Source organism: Melanotaenia boesemani, chromosome 10 (genome assembly GCF_017639745.1).
Source record: "Melanotaenia boesemani isolate fMelBoe1 chromosome 10, fMelBoe1.pri, whole genome shotgun sequence".
Lineage (NCBI taxonomy): Eukaryota > Metazoa > Chordata > Actinopteri > Atheriniformes > Melanotaeniidae > Melanotaenia > Melanotaenia boesemani.
The window spans coordinates 30,377,496-30,394,620 of NC_055691.1; the positions used below are offsets into that span (position 1 = coordinate 30,377,496).

The window sequence follows — 17,125 nt, forward strand, 5'->3', positions numbered from 1 at the left end:
ACTAGAAAATTGTATAAAAAACTAAAGTAATGAAAAAAGTTCTTTTTATTCACCCTTTATATATAAATAGGAAAACATGTCTATTTCAAGTGTTTTGAGCAATAGACAACTTAGCAACGAACCGATTTTAAATATTATATTTAGGCAACTTAATACTAGCAGCCTGTTGAAAAGACAAATATGTTTTTCAAATATTTTTAAGTTGCATGTATGGAAAACACCAGTGATAACACAGCTTGACAGATATATCACTGTCTTTACCCAAGTGGCTGAACATTTTACTCACCTTTTACAGAGCAATTCACATCACATCTTAACTGCTTCTTGAGATGTAATTGTTAATGATTTTAACAGTAAATTCAGGTCCACCCTGGATTCTGTTGCTCCTCTCAGAATCAAACATATTTACACAAAACAAAAACCACCTTAGGAAAATTAAGAAAAAGGAGATCAAAAAAGAAATTGCAAAAGAGCCTAAAGAAGATGAAGGAAGAATAAATCAACCATTCACAATGATAATATTAAAGAACTTGCCATATACAATAAAGCAATAAAACAGACAAGACAAACATGTTTCTACAGGATTATTACGGATACATACCACAATGATCCAAAGATTCTTAAAATCATCAGCCTTTTAACCAGCCCTTTTAAAGATGCAAGTGTGACTGCAACAAACGTGAGGAATTTGCATTTTATGAAGATGGAAACTACTAGATCTAGTTTTAACAATCCTTACTTTGCAGTTTGTACATTTTTTTGGAGGCAGATACTCTCTTTATGGTGTCTTTCCAAATTTATCACATACCTTTTCTAACTTTGTTTTTTTTTTTATATTTATTTTACCAGGCAAAACATTCTTAATAAATTCTTATTTACAATGTTGGTGTGGCAAGTGCCAGAGACCACTTGTAGGACAGAAAGAAAAGAAAAGAAAAGAAAAGTAAAGAAAAGAAAAGAAAAGAAAAGAAAAGAAAAGAAAAGAAAAGAAAAGAAAAGAATAATATATTTTATAAATACACATAAATTTCAGTAAATAATATAAAGTTTTTTAAAAGTAATATTAAGTTGTAGCTAAACATTTACAGACAGCAAAAATCTCCTTTCAAATGTTAAATAAATATAGATAAATAACTTTCTAATTTACCACTTTTAAGCAAAATAAAAAAAAACTTGTTTTTAATTAACTGGATTATTTTATGAAAAATAATGGTTTCTTTGAGGACTGCCAGAGCTCATATTACTGCAGTTTTCAAAATCTTTGAATTGGTTTTCTGTGTGCTTCCAAATTGATTTTAAAATACTTTGATCAGTTTTTAAAGGATTTAGCCCCAGGTATTTAACCAACTTACTTTTAGTTTACGTACCTCCCGGGGTCTTCAGGTCAACGGGGGCTGGTCTTTTTATTCCTAAGGTGAGGACTAAAACTTATGGAGTGGCATCCTTCCAGAGGACCCGAGGGCAGCTGTGAACGTTGATATTTAAAGCTTAAGCCTTACATTTTTAGTAAAGCTTTTTATTGAATATTTTTCTAGACCATGATTGCTATTTTATTTTATTTTATTTTATTTTATTTTATTTTATTTTATTTTATTTTATTTTATTTTATTTTATTTTATTTTATTTTATTTCAGCTTCACATTGTTTATTTAAACCCTCCAGTGTCTTAGTTTCCAGGGTTAGGACAGCGCTTTTGAGACATCATTGTGTGTACATGTGTGGGTGTGTGTGTGTGTGTGCTTGTGTTTATGTGTATCCATGTGAATATATTGTGTGTATGTGTGACTCGTGGGTTTGGTCAGGGTGTTTTAATGAGTAAAGATGTTTTTGTCTTGTTCATTGTGTTTTTAATTAACACACTTTACGTAGCTTCTTTTTTTCTTTTTTTTTTTGTATAAAAAAGTACTCTATAAGTAAAGACAGATTTATATAACAACAGTTTTTCACAATAAAAATAATTAAACATAACTGTTATAACTAAAGTGTTAAAAAATTAAGAGGGTTCAGATTGTGTTGATGAATAAATAGTCTTATTGAATTGTGACTTTCAAGCTTTAGAGTTGTACAACAATCCGTTTTTGCCTTACTGTACTTATATTAGCACACATTACAATGAATTACTTGCTAATATTTACTGTTATCTGGGAAATACAAAAAGATATGAGCAAGATGTTTGCACAGTTAGGTACATTTTTCCTTAAACCAGTTTGTGAAATGTTCAGTCCAAAGCAATTCATTTTTGTGTTTCACTTAGATGTGTGTGTGAAATTGTATGTTGTTCTCAAATAACACTTAGTAGGTTAATGAAAAGGCAAAGAGTTTGAGCATGGTGTGGAAAAAAGAAATTTTAAAGTTGCTTTCAACAGGATATCACTAACAACATAGTTTTCTGCTGCTGAAATTACAGGTCTGTGTAAAGTTGTTGAAGTCAGTGAAGTTTGTTAACATTCTGAAATTGGGATCCTGGGGTTTTTCGTTTTTATGCATAACATAACGTTTGAATGGTAAAATTGCAAAATGAATGGCTACCCAGGCCAACTCTGAGGAAGCTTGTGCATATTATAGAAGCAAAAAAAAAAAAAATTAAAGTTGTACAGAAAACTTGAGGTCACAACAGCCTTTAAAGGGATTTCAATGACCTAGAGTTTGACTTCATGTTAGATTGTTGTGTAACACACTGACCTGATCTGATCTGTTTTGTTTCATCAGTTTACCACAGCAATACGACTCCCTAAGAACCTTTGATGCCCACAGAACCCTAAAAACACTGAAATCTGACCAGAGCCGCACCATGATACTGAAGAAATCATTTAAAACATTTAAAAGGGATTATTCTTTTTCAAGCCTTTCCAGACGACAAGGTGAAAAAGGTACATCACACAGATTATCTGATTAAATACATGCTAGGTGTAAAGTCTCTTCCAAAATCAAACAGCACAAAAAGTAGATAATTTTGAAGAATTACACATCAAGCATTGTTTTTTAATCATTATTAACACCACTGCATACATATGTATCAGTATTTTACTGTTGTAGGTTGCAATAACTGTAACAGTCCCAAGCTAAGCAGCTTAATTTAAATCATCATATTCATTAGATTTATTTATTTTTTTACCATCTAGACATGGACATCTTAAGGTACTACAGATTCATAATTATTTTTGTCTATTGTGTCTGTTTACAGGCTCCCTTTTTACATACCCAGTAGACTGTTATCTACAAAAAGAGATTACCTCTAAAAAGAGATTTTACGCTGTTGCACACAAGCATATCATTTGTTGTCCCACTGATGTGCACAAGTTGCCAGTGGACATGTGCACATCACCTTTTGTGGTCAAGTGACACTGAATGCTAAATATGATCCTCCACTTCAACAAGTGTCAAAACTTCTTGTTAATTCTTTTGACTAGACAAACAGGTGTGATTATGCTAACATCACTTGAACTTGACACCCATAAAACATCTTTACAAATTTGGTTTGCATAGTCAGAAAAAGTCCATGTCACGATCATCATGACCTTGTATGTGTCCTATGACAATGACTTTTCTGTCCCTTGCGTTCCAGAAATATGACACAGACTCAAGGATACATAAATATGACTTCACTGTTATCCTAAAGATTCAATTTCTTTTGCCTCATATATATAAAAAAGATTTGATAACTTCTTTTGTAATAAAATTAAAACGTTTTTATTTCACTAAGCTTATTTTAAGAACTGCTTTTAGAACTATCTTAGCCATATTTACTCTGAACTTAAGAAATACTTTAAAGGGTTTAAAAATTTTGGGCCTGTAAATTCACCACTGTAAATTATGATTAGTGAAATACAAATTAAAACAATTATTATGATGGCTGTGGTGATAACAGCAGTGGTATTATTTTATAAGAGGCTTTTATAAGAGGCTGTTACCCTTTCTTGTTTCTCTTAGGTGACTACTTCAAATTGCATAGTGACATTTTGTTTTTGTTTTATTTTATTTTTCTATGGTACATCTTTATGTTTTGCTTTTAATTGTTGAAATTGTTCTACATTTTATGTGTCGGACCCCAGGAAAAATAGCTGTGGTTTTGCTGCAGCTAATGGGGATCCACATAAAACAGTAAACACACTTTTAGGAACTTAGGTACCCACACAAACAGACTCTAGCACACAATAGACAAAACCTAAAAATTAGGGTTAGGGGGTCAGGGTTAGTTAGTGTATTCTTGCTGAACTCTCACTAATTGCTTTGTCTTGTATCAGTTCAGATATTTTTTACTGTATTATAAAGTGTATTTTTTATTTAAATAAAACACAACAAAACAAAACATTAGCACTTTTTTTTACACCGAAATAATAGGACTCCATAGTAAAATATGTTTTCTTTGATCATGGTAGTTGTTTGATTCTACGTAGACATGCTTAACAAATTTACTCTCATTAAAGTAATCTTTTGTCTTTTACTTTATTATTACTTTATTAAAAGCTACTTATTTATGTTATTGTAGTGTCATTGCATATTAATGATGATCGTATTTGTGGATATGTTAAAAATGTTCAATTTCAAAGGAAATAAGTTAGATCTAGTTTTAGTAATGTTTATGTCACACTTTGTTACAAATTCAGAGAAAAGATCAATGTGTTTGACATGATGTACTCACAAAACAAACATTTGGTGATAAATGGCTCAAAGGCTAAAAAGACCCTATAAAGGTTTTTCTGACCCTAATCTTCATGTCACACTGTCACCCTGCACACTGACCTGATCTGATAAGTCACATTTCACCCTCATAACACCAGCTCTGTAAATCTGCTTCCAAAATTACCAGACTTTTCACTTGAATGCTGAAAATGTTTTGTTACATAATACATCCTGAGGCTATGAAGTGGCCTTGATTGGTTGTCAGTTTGTTTCAGAGGTGGGGTTTGCAAGGCATCAAGCCTGGTAGCACATAAATTCAGCAGCAGACAGAAATTGTACACTTGGACATTGACCAGGTCAGTCAGTTGTGAGACTATGGCGAAGCATTGGAGTGTTACCACTTTTGCAGCACTAGCTCTGCTATGCGGCCTAGTTGGGAAAGATGTAGAAGCTCAGGGCTATGATCACTGGATGTCCAAGGGTGGTCCGTCAAAGTATCCACCAACCAAGCCAATGGACCCTCAGTTTGTTTCACCACCGGTGATGCCTTCATATCCGCAACAATACGTTCCACCACCATCAAACCCTCAGGTCTATGTGCCTCATCCTCAGACGCCTCAAGTTTACCACCCGCCTCAAGACCCGCAAAAGTATAACACTGGCTATGATAAGGGACACAAGATGCCTGGAAACCCTCCTGTCCAACAGAATCCTCATCCTTACCACCCGCATTATGATCCACAAAAGCTCGACCATGATTTCGGTACCAAAACACCTGGAAACCCTCCTGTCCCTCAGAAGATTCCACCACCATCAAACCCTCAGGTCTATGTGCCTCATCCTCAGACTCCTCAAGTTTACCACCCTCCTCAGGACCCGCAAAAGACCTACACTGGCCATGGTGGTCAAAAGGTGCCTGGAAACCCTCCTGTCCCACAGAATCCCAAGATTCCACCACCATCAAACCCCCAGGTCTATGTGCCTCCTCCTCAGAACCCTCAAGTTTACCACCCGCCTCAGGACCCGCAAAAGACCTACACTGGCCATGGTGGTCAAAAGGTGCCTGGAAACCCTCCTGTCCCACAGAATCCCAAGATTCCACCACCATCAAACCCTCAGGTCTATGTGCCTCCTCCACAGAACCCTCAAATTTACCACCCACCTCACGACTCTAAAAAGTTGAGCCATGATATGGGTTCCCAAAAAACTCAGAACCCTCAAGTCCCTCAGAACCCTCAAGTCCCTCAGAACCCTCAAGTCCCTCAGAACCCTCAAGTTCCTCAGAATCCTAAAGTCCCGCAGAACCCTCAAGTCCCTCAGAACCCTCAAGTCCCTGAGAGTCCCAAGGTGCCTCATGGTCATAACACGAAGCACCCCTCCAAGAATCCCCAGATCCCTGCAACGCCTCCTGTTAAGAGCTGTGACGTGGATAGTCATGTGAGAGTCCCATGTGGAATTCATGATATTTCTGCCGCTGGATGTGAGGCCATAGACTGCTGCTTTGATGGTCATCAGTGCTACTTTGGAAAAGGAGGTAGGTGTTTAATCAGGCTGCTAGCCTCTTTCAAGTCTCAAGTAATGCATCCAAAACAGTGTTCTGTCATTTTATGTTTAAACTACCTCAGCCTGTCTTTGTTTCATCAGTGACAGTCCAGTGCACCAAGGATGCACACTTCATCGTTGTAGTGGCCAGAGAGGTCACTTTACCTAACATTGACCTTGAGACAATCTCACTGTTGGGACATGGCCAAAGCTGTACACATGTTGACTCTAATTCAGCTTTTGCCATCTACTACTTTGGCGTAACTGACTGTGGCTCTGTTGTCATGGTAATATTTCAGTTTCTTTAGTCTTTAAACTAGTAACACAAATACACATTTAATTATTCATTATTATTTAAAATTATTATTACATTAACCTTTTTTAATCATATGTAGGAGGAACCAGGTGCTATATATTATGAGAACAGGATGACCTCCTCCTATGAAGTCGGGGTTGGGCCTCTTGGAGCCATTACTAGGGACAGCAGCTATGAGTAGGTGATCATTTTTAGTGTCACAGAATAAAATTAAAGATTTTGAAACAGGAACATAAAGTCAGTTCTCTTTTTCAGGTTGCTTTTCCAGTGCAAATACATTGGCACCGCTGTTGAAACTTTGGTTGTGGAAGTCTTACCATTGGACAATCCTCCTCTGCCAGTTGCTGCTTTAGGACCCATCCATGTCCACCTGAGGATAGCCAATGGCATATGCAGCACAAAGGGTTGTAATGAAGGTCAGTGTATCTTAGCTTGATAAAGCTTCTCTGTCAAATATTAATATATGTTAGCTTTCACAATAACTGATTTGTCTCTCCTCTCACAGTGGATGCAGCCTACACATCTTACTATGTGGATTCTGATTATCCTGTGACTAAAGTGCTCAGGGATCCTGTGTACGTGGAGGTTCAACTCCTTGAAAAGACAGATCCATCACTGGTTCTGACTCTAGGTCACTGTTGGGCAACCACAAGTCCCAGTCCTCATAGTCTGCCCCAGTGGGACATTCTGATTGACGGGTAAAAAGATAATATTGAATTTCTCACAAATAATCTATTTTTTAAAGCAAGATGTTGCTGATAAGCTTAAACTAGACAATATTATTTGTAATGTTCATGTATGATTGGGTTTCATATACCCATGAAGTGTTTTTCCTAAATTTGAACTGCTCTCCATGCAGATGTCCATACAGAGATGATCGTTACTTGTCATCACTGGTTCCAGTGGGTCAGTCTTCTGGTCTAGACTTCCCAACTCACTACAGGCGTTTCCTCTTCAAAATGTTCACCTTTGTGGATCCCCATTCAATGGAACCTCTGAAGGAACATGTAATGACATTACCCATAAAGAACCAGCTGGGCAGAATATTTTATGTTGCATTTCTCCTTCTAAAACTGTTTTTCTTTCTCAGGTGTACATTCATTGCAGCACAGATGTGTGTGTTCCAGGACCCAATGCCAGTTGTGAACCACACTGCGCCAGGAGAAGTAAGAGATGAATTTGTAATGTTTGACATTCCTGAGGTACTATATTCATAAATCTGACCATGTTTGTATATCTGTTTGTCTGTCTGCAGAGAGAGATACAGACGCTGCAGAGGCAAAGAGGGTTGAACCAAAGGTTGTGGTTTCTTCTGGGGAAGTCATCATGACTGCTGCAGCTAAAGAGTAAACAGAGGAAGCTCAAGAAGTCTACAGAGATCAAAGATAAAAACATTCAAAATAAAACAAAATTAAACAAAACAAGAAAAGAGCTGAATTAAATAAAATGTCTACATGTGTGAAAATTTTCAGAAAGTTTCTTCAAGTACTGTGGTCAGTTTTTACCAGTAACACCTTTACAATCAAGGTGATGAGTTGGTGCTACAAATCAACGTGCTGACTTAACAGCATCCTTGAGGTAGTAATAATCGTATTGCTTTGTTTACAGGGTAAACAGAATCTTACAAAGGTCTTACAGTATGATTAAACTCTGTGCAATACAACAAACTACAACATAAATAATAATAATATATTCAAGTCTAATCTGGTCTCATTTTCAAAGGGATATCTGATTTAAAATGTTCAAGCATTTGAAGTTAAGTATGTAAAACCCTGGACTTAATTGGCTACTTTACCCACTGTAGCTCCATTAGAGAGAAATCAGGGATACCCCAAGTTGTAAGAACGTGTGTTCAAAACCCACAGTAGAAAAACACATTAATTAAAACTGTACAAATTACTTAATTTTGTAAAATCATCTACTTCTAATAAAAACGGACTGTTGACATTTATACTGAACTTTGTCTGTAAAGATGTTTCCATATACATAATTAAAAGATGTGACTAAAGACTTTCTTTTCTATCATGTATATGCAGTCATATAAGTGAGCACATCTTTCAATTCTAAGTATTTACATAACAAGGTGCCATTACAAAAAGCAAAATACAATCTCAGATGAGCAACAACATGACATGTTACACCATGTCAGTATCTATCTAATTAAAACAAAAAGTACACTCCCCAATTTAACATCTTGCAGAACCGTCTTTAGCAGCACAAACATGAAGTAATCGGTGTCTTTAGCATTTTATCAATCTCTCAGGTCATTGTGGGGAAATTTTGGTCCTCTTGTTTTTAACAAGTTTACTTCAGATTGTTAAGGTTTGCATGCATTTCTTTGTGCTCAATCCTCTAAAAGTTCACTATTAACCTTAGAACTGACAAAGGGTGCAGTTTTTGCCAGCAGACACATTGAGTAAAAAACTAAGTTACAAAGTGCCATGTTGCAAAATCACATAATTTTGATTCATGGTGGTGCACTTGTAACAGACACTAAAAGTAAGACAAAAGGGATTGATGGTGTATAAAAAGGTAGATGTGTACAATTTAATTTTTAAAAACAAATAAATAAATAAATAAAAGAATCAGACTTTTCAGAATGTTCGTGTTATAAAAACAAAATTAATCACTGGTGTTATAATTCATGGAACAAACCAGTAAATATTATGCTGCTGTTCTAAGATAAACTGTTTCCAGGAACAACAGTATTATATTTACTCTCTTAGGCCGGATCTGCAATGTCCAGGGTATTTGGCAAAAATGCATCAAAAATTAGAAATCAATCCAATTTATCACTAAATTAACAGAAAATACATTTCCAAAATCATCTACCAAGTTGCTCAGTCTGGGTATTTTGTTCTTTGAAGACTTTATTTGATAAAATGAATCAAAATAAACATCTTGTGAATTTTTTCATTTGTGTTTATTAGTGTAACAGATCCCCATTTGCTGCTGCCAGGGCAATGCAGTGACTGGTCCATTCTTAATTACCTGTGAAATAGATTGTTGTAATGCTCTTGTTTCTGGACTTCCTAAAATGACTATTACTCTGTTACAGCCTTTATAAAATTCAGCTGCTCGTCTGCTGATAAAGACCAGAAAGAGAGCTGATTATACTCCAGTTTTAAAATCTCTGCATGGGTTTCATGTGTGCTTCCAAATCAATTTTATATTCCTTCATGTGTTTTTAAAACTCTTAAAGGTTGTAGTCCTAAGTATTTATCCATTTACTTTTAGTTTATTAACCTCCCAGAGCCTTCAGGTCATCGGGAGCTGGTCTGTTTATTCTTAAGGTGAGGACTAAAACTTACAGAGAGACATCTTTTAGTGCTTATGGTCTCCTGCTGTGGAATATCCTTCCAGAGGACCTGGAGGCAGCTGGAAGTGTTAATATTTTTTTTAAAAAAAAGCTTAAAGCTTATCTTATTATTATTGCATAATACATCCTGAGGCTATGAAGTGGCCTTGATTGGTTGTCAGTTTGTTTCAGAGGTGGGGTTTGCAAAGCATCAAGCTTGGTAGCACATAAATTCAGCAGCAGACAGAAATTGTACACTTGGACATTGACCAGGCTAGTGAGTTGTGAGACTATGGCAAAGCATTGGAGTGTTACCACTTTTGCAGCAATAGCTCTGCTATGCAGCCTAGCTGGGAAAGATGTAGAAGCTCAGGGCTATGATGACTGGATGTCCAGGGGTGGTCTGTCAAAGAATCCATCTCAGAAACCTCAAGTTCTACCACCAAGAAAGTCGATGGACTCTCAGTTTTTTTCACCACCGATGATGCCTTCATATCAGCAACAAAACGTTCCACCATCAAACCCTCAGGTGTATGTGCCTCATCCTCAGAACCCTCAAGTTTACCACCCGCCTCAGGACCCGCAAAAGTCTTACACTGGCTATGATACGGGATACAAGATGCCTGAAAACCCTCCTGTCGCGCAGAATCCTCAGGTTGCGTCACCATCAAACCCTCAGGTCTATGTGCCTCCTCCTCAGAACCCTCAAGTGTACCAGCTGCCTCAGGACCAGCAAAAGTCTTACACCAGCCATGATATGGGCACCAAGATGCCTGGAAACCCTCCTGTCCCTCAGAAACAAAACATTCCACCAGCATCAAACCTTCAGGTCTATGTGCTTCCTCCTCAGAACCTACAAGTTTACCAACTGCCTCCAGTCCAGCAAAATACCTACACTGGCCATGGAACTGGACCCAAGGTGCCTGAAAACCCTCGTGTCCCTCAGAAACAAAACGTGCCTCCACCACCATCAAACCCTCAGGTCTATGTGCATCCTCCTCAGAACCCCCAAGTTTACCAACCTCCTCGGGACCCACAAAAGGCCTACATCGGCTATGGTACCGGTCCCAAGGTGCCTGAAAACCCTCCTGTCCCTCAGAAACAAAATGTTCCACCACCATCAAACCCTCAGGTCTATGTGCCTCCTCCTCAGAACCCTCAAGTTTACCAACCGCCTCAGGACCCACAAAAGACCTACACTGGCCATGATACCGGTCCCAAGGTGCCTGAAAATCCTCCTGTCCCTCAGAAACAAAATGTTCCACTACCATCAAACCCTCAGGTCTATGTGCCTCCTCCTCAGAACCCTCAAGTTTACCAACCGCCTCAGGACCCACAAAAGACCTACATTGGCTATGGTACCGAACCCAAGGTGCCTGAAAACCCTACTGTCCCCCAGAAACAAAACGTGCCCCCACCACCATCAAACCCTCAGGTCTATGTGCCTCTTCCTCAGAACCCTCAAGTTTACCAACCGCCTCAGGACCCGCAAAAGACCTACACTGGCCATGGAACTGGTCCCAAGGTGCCTGAAAACCCTCCTGTCCCTCAGAAACAAAACGTGCCTCCACCACCATCAAACCCTCAGGTCTATGAGCCTCTTCCTCAGAACCCTCAAGTTTACCAATCGCCTCAGGACCCACAAAAGACCTACACTGGCCATGATACCGGTCCCAAGGTGCCTGAAAATCCTCCTGTCCCTCAGAAACAAAATGTTCCACTACCATCAAACCCTCAGGTCTATGTGCCTCCTCCTCAGAACCCTCAAGTTTACCAACCGCCTCAGGACCCACAAAAGACCTACACTGGCTATGGTACCGGTCACAAGGTACCTGAAAACCCTGCTGTCCCTCAGAAACAAAGCGTTCCACCACCATCAAACCCTCAGGTCTATGTGCCTCCTCCACAGAACCCTCAAGTTTACCAACCGCCTCAGGACCCGCAAAAGACCTACACTGGCCATGGAACTGGTCCCAAGGTGCCTGAAAACCCTCCTGTCCCTCAGAAACAAAATGTTCCACCACCATCAAACCCTCAGGTATATGTGCCTCCTTCTCAGAACCCTCAAGTTTACCAACCTCCTCAGGACCCACAAAAGACCTACACTGGCTATGGTACCGGTCCCAAGGTGCCTGAAAACCCTCCTGTCCCTCAGAAACAAAACGTGCCTCCACCACCATCAAACCCTCAGGTCTATGTGCCTCCTCCTCAGAATCCTCAAGTTTACCAACCGCCTCAGGACCCACAAAAGACCTACATCGGCTATGGTACCGGTCCCAAGGTGCCTGAAAACCCTCCTGTCCCTCAGAAACAAAATGTTCCACCACCATCAAACCCTCAGGTCTATGTACCTCCTCCTCAGAACCCTCAAGTTTACCAACCGCCTCAGGACCCACAAAAGACCTACACTGGCCATTATACCGGTCCCAAGGTGCCTGAAATTCCTACTGTCCCTCAGAAACAAAATGTTCCACCACCATCAAACCCTCAGGTGTATATACCTCCTCCTCAGAATCCTCAAGTTTACCAACCGCCTCAGGACCCACAAAGGACCTACACTGGCTATGGTACCGGTCCCAAGGTGCCTGAAAACCCTCCTGTCCCTCAGATACAAAATGTTCCACCACCATCAAACCCTCAGGTCTATGTGCCTCCTCCTCAGAACCCTCAAGTTTACCAACCGCCTCAGGACCCACAAAAGACCTACACTGGCCATTATACCGGTCCCAAGGTGCTTGAAAACCCTCCTGTCCCTCAGAAACAAAATGTTCCACCACCATCAAACCCTCAGGTCTATGTGCCTCCTCCTCAGAACCCTCAAGTTTACCAACCGCCTCAGGACCCACAAAAGACCTACACTGGCTATGGTACCGGTCCCAAGGTGCCTGAAAACCCTCCTGTCCCTCAGAAACAAAATGTTCCACCACCATCAAACCCTCAGGTCTATGTGCCTCCTCCTCAGAACCCTCAAGTTTACCAACCGCCTCAGGACCCACAAAGGACCTACACTGGCTATGGTACCGGTCACAAGGTGCCTGAAAACCCTCCTGTCCCTCAGATACAAAATGTTCCACCACCATCAAACCCTCAGGTCTATGTGCCTCCTCCTCAGAACCCTCAAGTTTACCAACCGCCTCAGGACCCACAAAAGACCTACACTGGCCATTATACCGGTCCCAAGGTGCCTGAAAACCCTCCTGTCCCTCAGAAACAAAATGTTCCACCACCATCAAACCCTCAGGTCTATGTGCCTCCTCCTCAGAACCCTCAAGTTTACCAACCGCCTCAGGACCCACAAAAGACCTACACTGGCTATGGTACCGGTCCCAAGGTGCCTGAAAACCCTCCTGTCCCTCAGAAACAAAATGTTCCACCACCATCAAACCCTCAGGTCTATGTGCCTCCTCCTCAGAACCCTCAAGTATACCAACCGCCTCAGGACCCACAAAAGACCTACACTGGCCATTATACCGGTCCCAAGGTGCCTGAAAACCCTCCTGTCCCTCAGAAACAAAATGTTCCACCACCACCAAACCCTCCGGTATATGTGCCTCCTCCTCAGAACCCTCAAGTTTACCAACCGCCTCAGGACCCACAAAGGACCTACACTGGCTATGGTACCGGTCACAAGGTACCTGAAAACCCTGCTGTCCCTCAGAAACAAAGCGTTCCACCACCATCAAACCCTCAGGTCTATGTGCCTCCTCCACAGAACCCTCAAGTTTACCAACCGCCTCAGGACCGGCAAAAGATTTACATCAGCCATAAAATGGATTCCCATAAGGCTTGGACCCCTCAGGTCCCTCAGAGTCCTCAAGTCCCTCAAATCCCTGAGAGCCCTCAAGTCCCTCAGAGCCCTCAAGTCTCTCAGAAACCTTTTGTCCCTCAAAGCCCTCAAGTCCCTCAAGTCCCTCAGAGCCCTCAACTCCCTCAGAACCCTTACGTCCCTCAGAGCCCTCAAGTCCCTGAGAGCCCTAAGCTGCCTCACGGTAATCCCCACCATACTCCAAAGCTCCCCTCCAAAGATCCCCAAACACCCCAGATCCCTGCAACGCCTCCTGTTAAGAGCTGTGATGTGGATAGTCATGTGAGAGTCTCATGTGGAGTTCATGATATTTCTGCCGCTGGATGTGAGGCCATAGACTGCTGCTTTGATGGTCATCAGTGCTACTTTGGAAAAGGAGGTAGGTGTTTAATCAGGCTGCTAGCCTCTTTCAAGTCTCAAGTAATGCAGCCAAAACAGTGTTCTGTCATTTTATGTTTAAACTACCTCAGCCTGTCTTTGTTTCATCAGTGACAGTCCAGTGCACCAAGGATGCACACTTCATCGTTGTAGTGGCCAGAGAGGTCACTTTACCTAACATTGACCTTGAGACAATCTCACTGTTGGGACATGGCCAAAGCTGTACACATGTTGACTCTAATTCAGCTTTTGCCATCTACTACTTTGGCGTAACTGACTGTGGCTCTGTTGTCATGGTAATATTTCAGTTTCTTTAGTCTTTAAACTAGTAACACAAATACACATTTAATTATTCATTATTATTTAAAATTATTACAACATTAACCTTGTTTAACCATATGCAGGAGGAACCAGGTGCTATATATTATGAGAACAGGATGACCTCCTCCTATGAAGTAGAAGTTGGGCCTCGTGGAGCCATTATGAGGGACAGCAGCTATGAGTAGGTGATCATTTTTAGTGTTACAGAATAAAATTAAAGATTTTGAAACAGGAACATAAAGTCAGTTCTCTTTTTCAGGTTGCTTTTCCAGTGCAAATACATTGGCACCGCTGTTGAAACTTTGGTTGTGGAAGTCTTACCATTGGACAATCCTCCTCTGCCAGTTGCTGCTTTAGGACCCATCCATGTCCACCTGAGGATAGCCAATGGCATATGCAGCACAAAGGGTTGTAATGAAGGTCAGTGTATCTTAGCTTGATAAAGCTTCTCTGTCAAATATTAATATATGTTAGCTTTCACAATAACTGATTTGTCTCTCCTCTCACAGTGGATGCAGCCTACACATCTTACTATGTGGATTCTGATTATCCTGTGACTAAAGTGCTCAGGGATCCTGTGTACGTGGAGGTTCAACTCCTTGAAAAGACAGATCCATCACTGGTTCTGACTCTAGGTCACTGTTGGGCAACCACAAGTCCCAGTCCTCATAGTCTGCCCCAGTGGGACATTCTGATTGACGGGTAAAAAGATAATATTGAATTTCTCACAAATAATCTATTTTTTAAAGCAAGATGTTGCTGATAAGCTTAAACTAGACAATATTATTTGTAATGTTCATGTATGGGTTTCATATACCCATGAAGTGTTTTTCCTAAATTTGAACTGCTCTCCATGCAGATGTCCATACAGAGATGATCGTTACTTGTCATCACTGGTTCCAGTGGGTCAGTCTTCTGGTCTAGACTTCCCAACTCACTACAGGCGTTTCCTCTTCAAAATGTTCACCCTTGTGGATCCCCATTCAATGGAACTTCTGAAGGAACATGTAATGACATTACCCAAAAAGAACCAGCTGGGCAGAATATTTTATGTTGCATTTCTCCTTCTAAAACTGTTTTTCTTTCTCAGGTGTACATTCATTGCAGTACAGATGTGTGTGTTCCAGGACCCAATGCCAGTTGTGAACCACACTGCGCCAGGAGAAGTAAGAGATGAATTTGTAATGTTTGACATTCCTGAGGTACTATATTCATAAATCTGACCATGTTTGTATATCTGTTTGTCTGTCTGCAGAGAGAGATACAGACACTGCAGAGGCAAAGAGGGTTGAACCAAAGGTTGTGGTTTCTTCTGGGGAAGTCATCATGACTGCTGCAGCTGAAGAGTAAACAGAGCAAGCTCAAAAATTTAACAGAAATCAAAGATAAAAACATTCAAAATAAAACAAAATTAAACAAAACAAGAAAAGAGCTGAATTAAATAAAAATGTCTACATGTGTGAAAATTTTCAGAAAGTTTCTTCAATTACTATGGTCAGTTTTTACCAGTCCCACCTTCACAATCACGGTGATGAGTTGGTGCTACAAATCAACGTGCTGACTTATGTTCGCCTTACCTGTATCACACTGGATTAAACCCACTTCTTTTAAATGCGGAGGAGAGTTCTGGCCCCTCTGCTTCAGCTTTTGGCAGTTTGCAATCAAGTGGCCACTTTTGTTCCTGGTTTTTACAGCCCCTTGAACATCCCTGGGAACGGGTTTCACTGGATACAGGAAAACAGTTTTATGGGTTAACACATATTCATCAGCAATTACTGCTGCAGAAGACAACACAGACACCTTTTGTTCATTCAAATGAACCACAAGACTTTGTAGAAGTTGCTTTTTATCCTGGATGAGCCCCCATTTTTTGTTACGCCTAAGTCTAGGGGGAGAAGGGACGGTAACAAAACGGGTCGGAATCCGGTTCTTATATATATATATATATATATATATATATATATATATATATATATATATATATATATATATATATATATATATGTAACAAATTTAAACCACATATTGACAACATAATCAAAAGAACTTATGCTTCTTTAATGCCTTTATACTGTTCATCTAACTGTTTCACTCAAGAAATAAAAAAGATTGTCACTCAGTTGATATTACATATCATTGATTACGCTGACATAATTTATCAAAATACATATGATATACATCTTAAACCATTAAATATCTTATTTAATACTCTCTGCAGATTCATCTTAAAATATCCTTATAGAACTAATCATTGTACTCTATATGAAAAACTTATTTGGTTACAGCCTGATGGGAAAAGACAGTGCCATTAGTTTCAATTTATTTTCAAATGTGCTTATTTTGACTCACCTCCATATCTAAAATGTTTCTTAATTCCTTTGTCATTCTCCTACTCTTTAAGAAACTCTGGAAATCTCTCATTTATTGTTCCATTTGCGAGGAAGGAGGCAGGTCGGTAGTCCTTCTCTTATAAGGCCCCTGATGACTGGAACCATTTACTTCCATCTTTGAGGTCAATAACATCCCATTGTCATTTCAGAATTCTACTCAATACTCACCTCAAAACAGTTTGTCAGTGTCTGTAATGCTGTTTCCATTGCGCTCCTTATGTGTTTATGTGTTTATCTGTCAATTTGAAGTTGTGTAAACTGCAAATGACAAAAACTCTGTGTTAATGTTGTTTCTATACAGTTTTGGTAGAAGTTGGGTTGTGTAAGCAAGCAAGTGCTAGTCGCTGTCTCGTGTATTGTCCTTTATTTATATATATACAGTATGTTTGGTATATAGTAATACTGTTTTGTTTATTTTTGTTTTGTCAATGTCTTTATGTTTCTTTTGGCCC

The 17,125-nt window shown here is 39.7% G+C and overlaps 1 protein-coding gene and 4 long non-coding RNA genes across 8 annotated transcripts; 4 read left to right on the top strand and 1 right to left on the bottom strand.

Moving 5' to 3' along the window:
- The first annotated feature begins 4,954 nt into the window (after window positions 1–4,954).
- On the top strand, window positions 4,955–15,704 carry LOC121647192 (zona pellucida sperm-binding protein 4-like). 4 transcript variants are annotated; one of them, XM_041996403.1, is made up of 9 exons: window positions 4,955–5,956; window positions 13,709–13,963; window positions 14,074–14,258; window positions 14,367–14,464; window positions 14,543–14,703; window positions 14,793–14,985; window positions 15,143–15,290; window positions 15,374–15,449; window positions 15,539–15,704. In XM_041996403.1, the coding sequence occupies exons 1-9, from the start codon at window positions 4,999–5,001 to the stop codon at window positions 15,631–15,633; spliced, it is 2,169 nt and encodes a 722-aa protein (XP_041852337.1). In that variant the 5' UTR covers window positions 4,955–4,998; the 3' UTR covers window positions 15,634–15,704. The 4 variants fall into 4 exon arrangements, with proteins under 4 accessions (XP_041852337.1, XP_041852339.1, XP_041852340.1 ...); XM_041996405.1 differs by lacking the exons at window positions 13,709–13,963; window positions 14,074–14,258; window positions 14,367–14,464; ... (3 more) ...; window positions 15,374–15,449; window positions 15,539–15,704 and adding exons at window positions 5,971–6,157; window positions 6,268–6,452; window positions 6,561–6,658; ... (3 more) ...; window positions 7,572–7,647; window positions 7,737–8,487 and having other exon boundaries at window positions 4,959–5,916; XM_041996406.1 differs by lacking the exons at window positions 13,709–13,963; window positions 14,074–14,258; window positions 14,367–14,464; ... (3 more) ...; window positions 15,374–15,449; window positions 15,539–15,704 and adding exons at window positions 5,971–6,157; window positions 6,268–6,452; window positions 6,561–6,658; ... (3 more) ...; window positions 7,572–7,647; window positions 7,737–8,487 and having other exon boundaries at window positions 4,959–5,898.
- LOC121647197 lies at window positions 10,664–10,963 on the top strand. Its single transcript, XR_006011812.1, has 2 exons — window positions 10,664–10,698; window positions 10,852–10,963. It is a non-coding gene; the product is annotated as an uncharacterized LOC121647197 (long non-coding RNA).
- On the bottom strand, window positions 10,856–11,332 carry LOC121647195. Its single transcript, XR_006011810.1, has 2 exons — window positions 11,277–11,332; window positions 10,856–11,123 (listed from the first exon to the last, which is right to left on the bottom strand). It is a non-coding gene; the product is annotated as an uncharacterized LOC121647195 (long non-coding RNA).
- Window positions 11,849–12,473, top strand: LOC121647196. The gene is made up of 3 exons (XR_006011811.1): window positions 11,849–11,907; window positions 12,211–12,270; window positions 12,421–12,473. It is a non-coding gene; the product is annotated as an uncharacterized LOC121647196 (long non-coding RNA).
- On the top strand, window positions 12,501–13,193 carry LOC121647193. The gene is made up of 2 exons (XR_006011809.1): window positions 12,501–12,810; window positions 12,961–13,193. It is a non-coding gene; the product is annotated as an uncharacterized LOC121647193 (long non-coding RNA).
- Window positions 15,705–17,125: the final 1,421 nt, after the last annotated feature.

Bases quoted from the DNA above. Each gene is read 5' to 3' on its own strand.
- LOC121647192 (XM_041996403.1), top strand. From the start codon at position 4,999: ATGGCGAAGCATTGGAGTGTTACCACTTTTGCAGCACTAGCTCTGCTA. The intron at 14,259-14,366 runs GTAATATTTCAG...AACCATATGCAG, and splicing joins ACTGTGGCTCTGTTGTCATG to GAGGAACCAGGTGCTATATA. The intron at 14,986-15,142 runs GTAAAAAGATAA...CTCTCCATGCAG, and splicing joins TGGGACATTCTGATTGACGG to ATGTCCATACAGAGATGATC.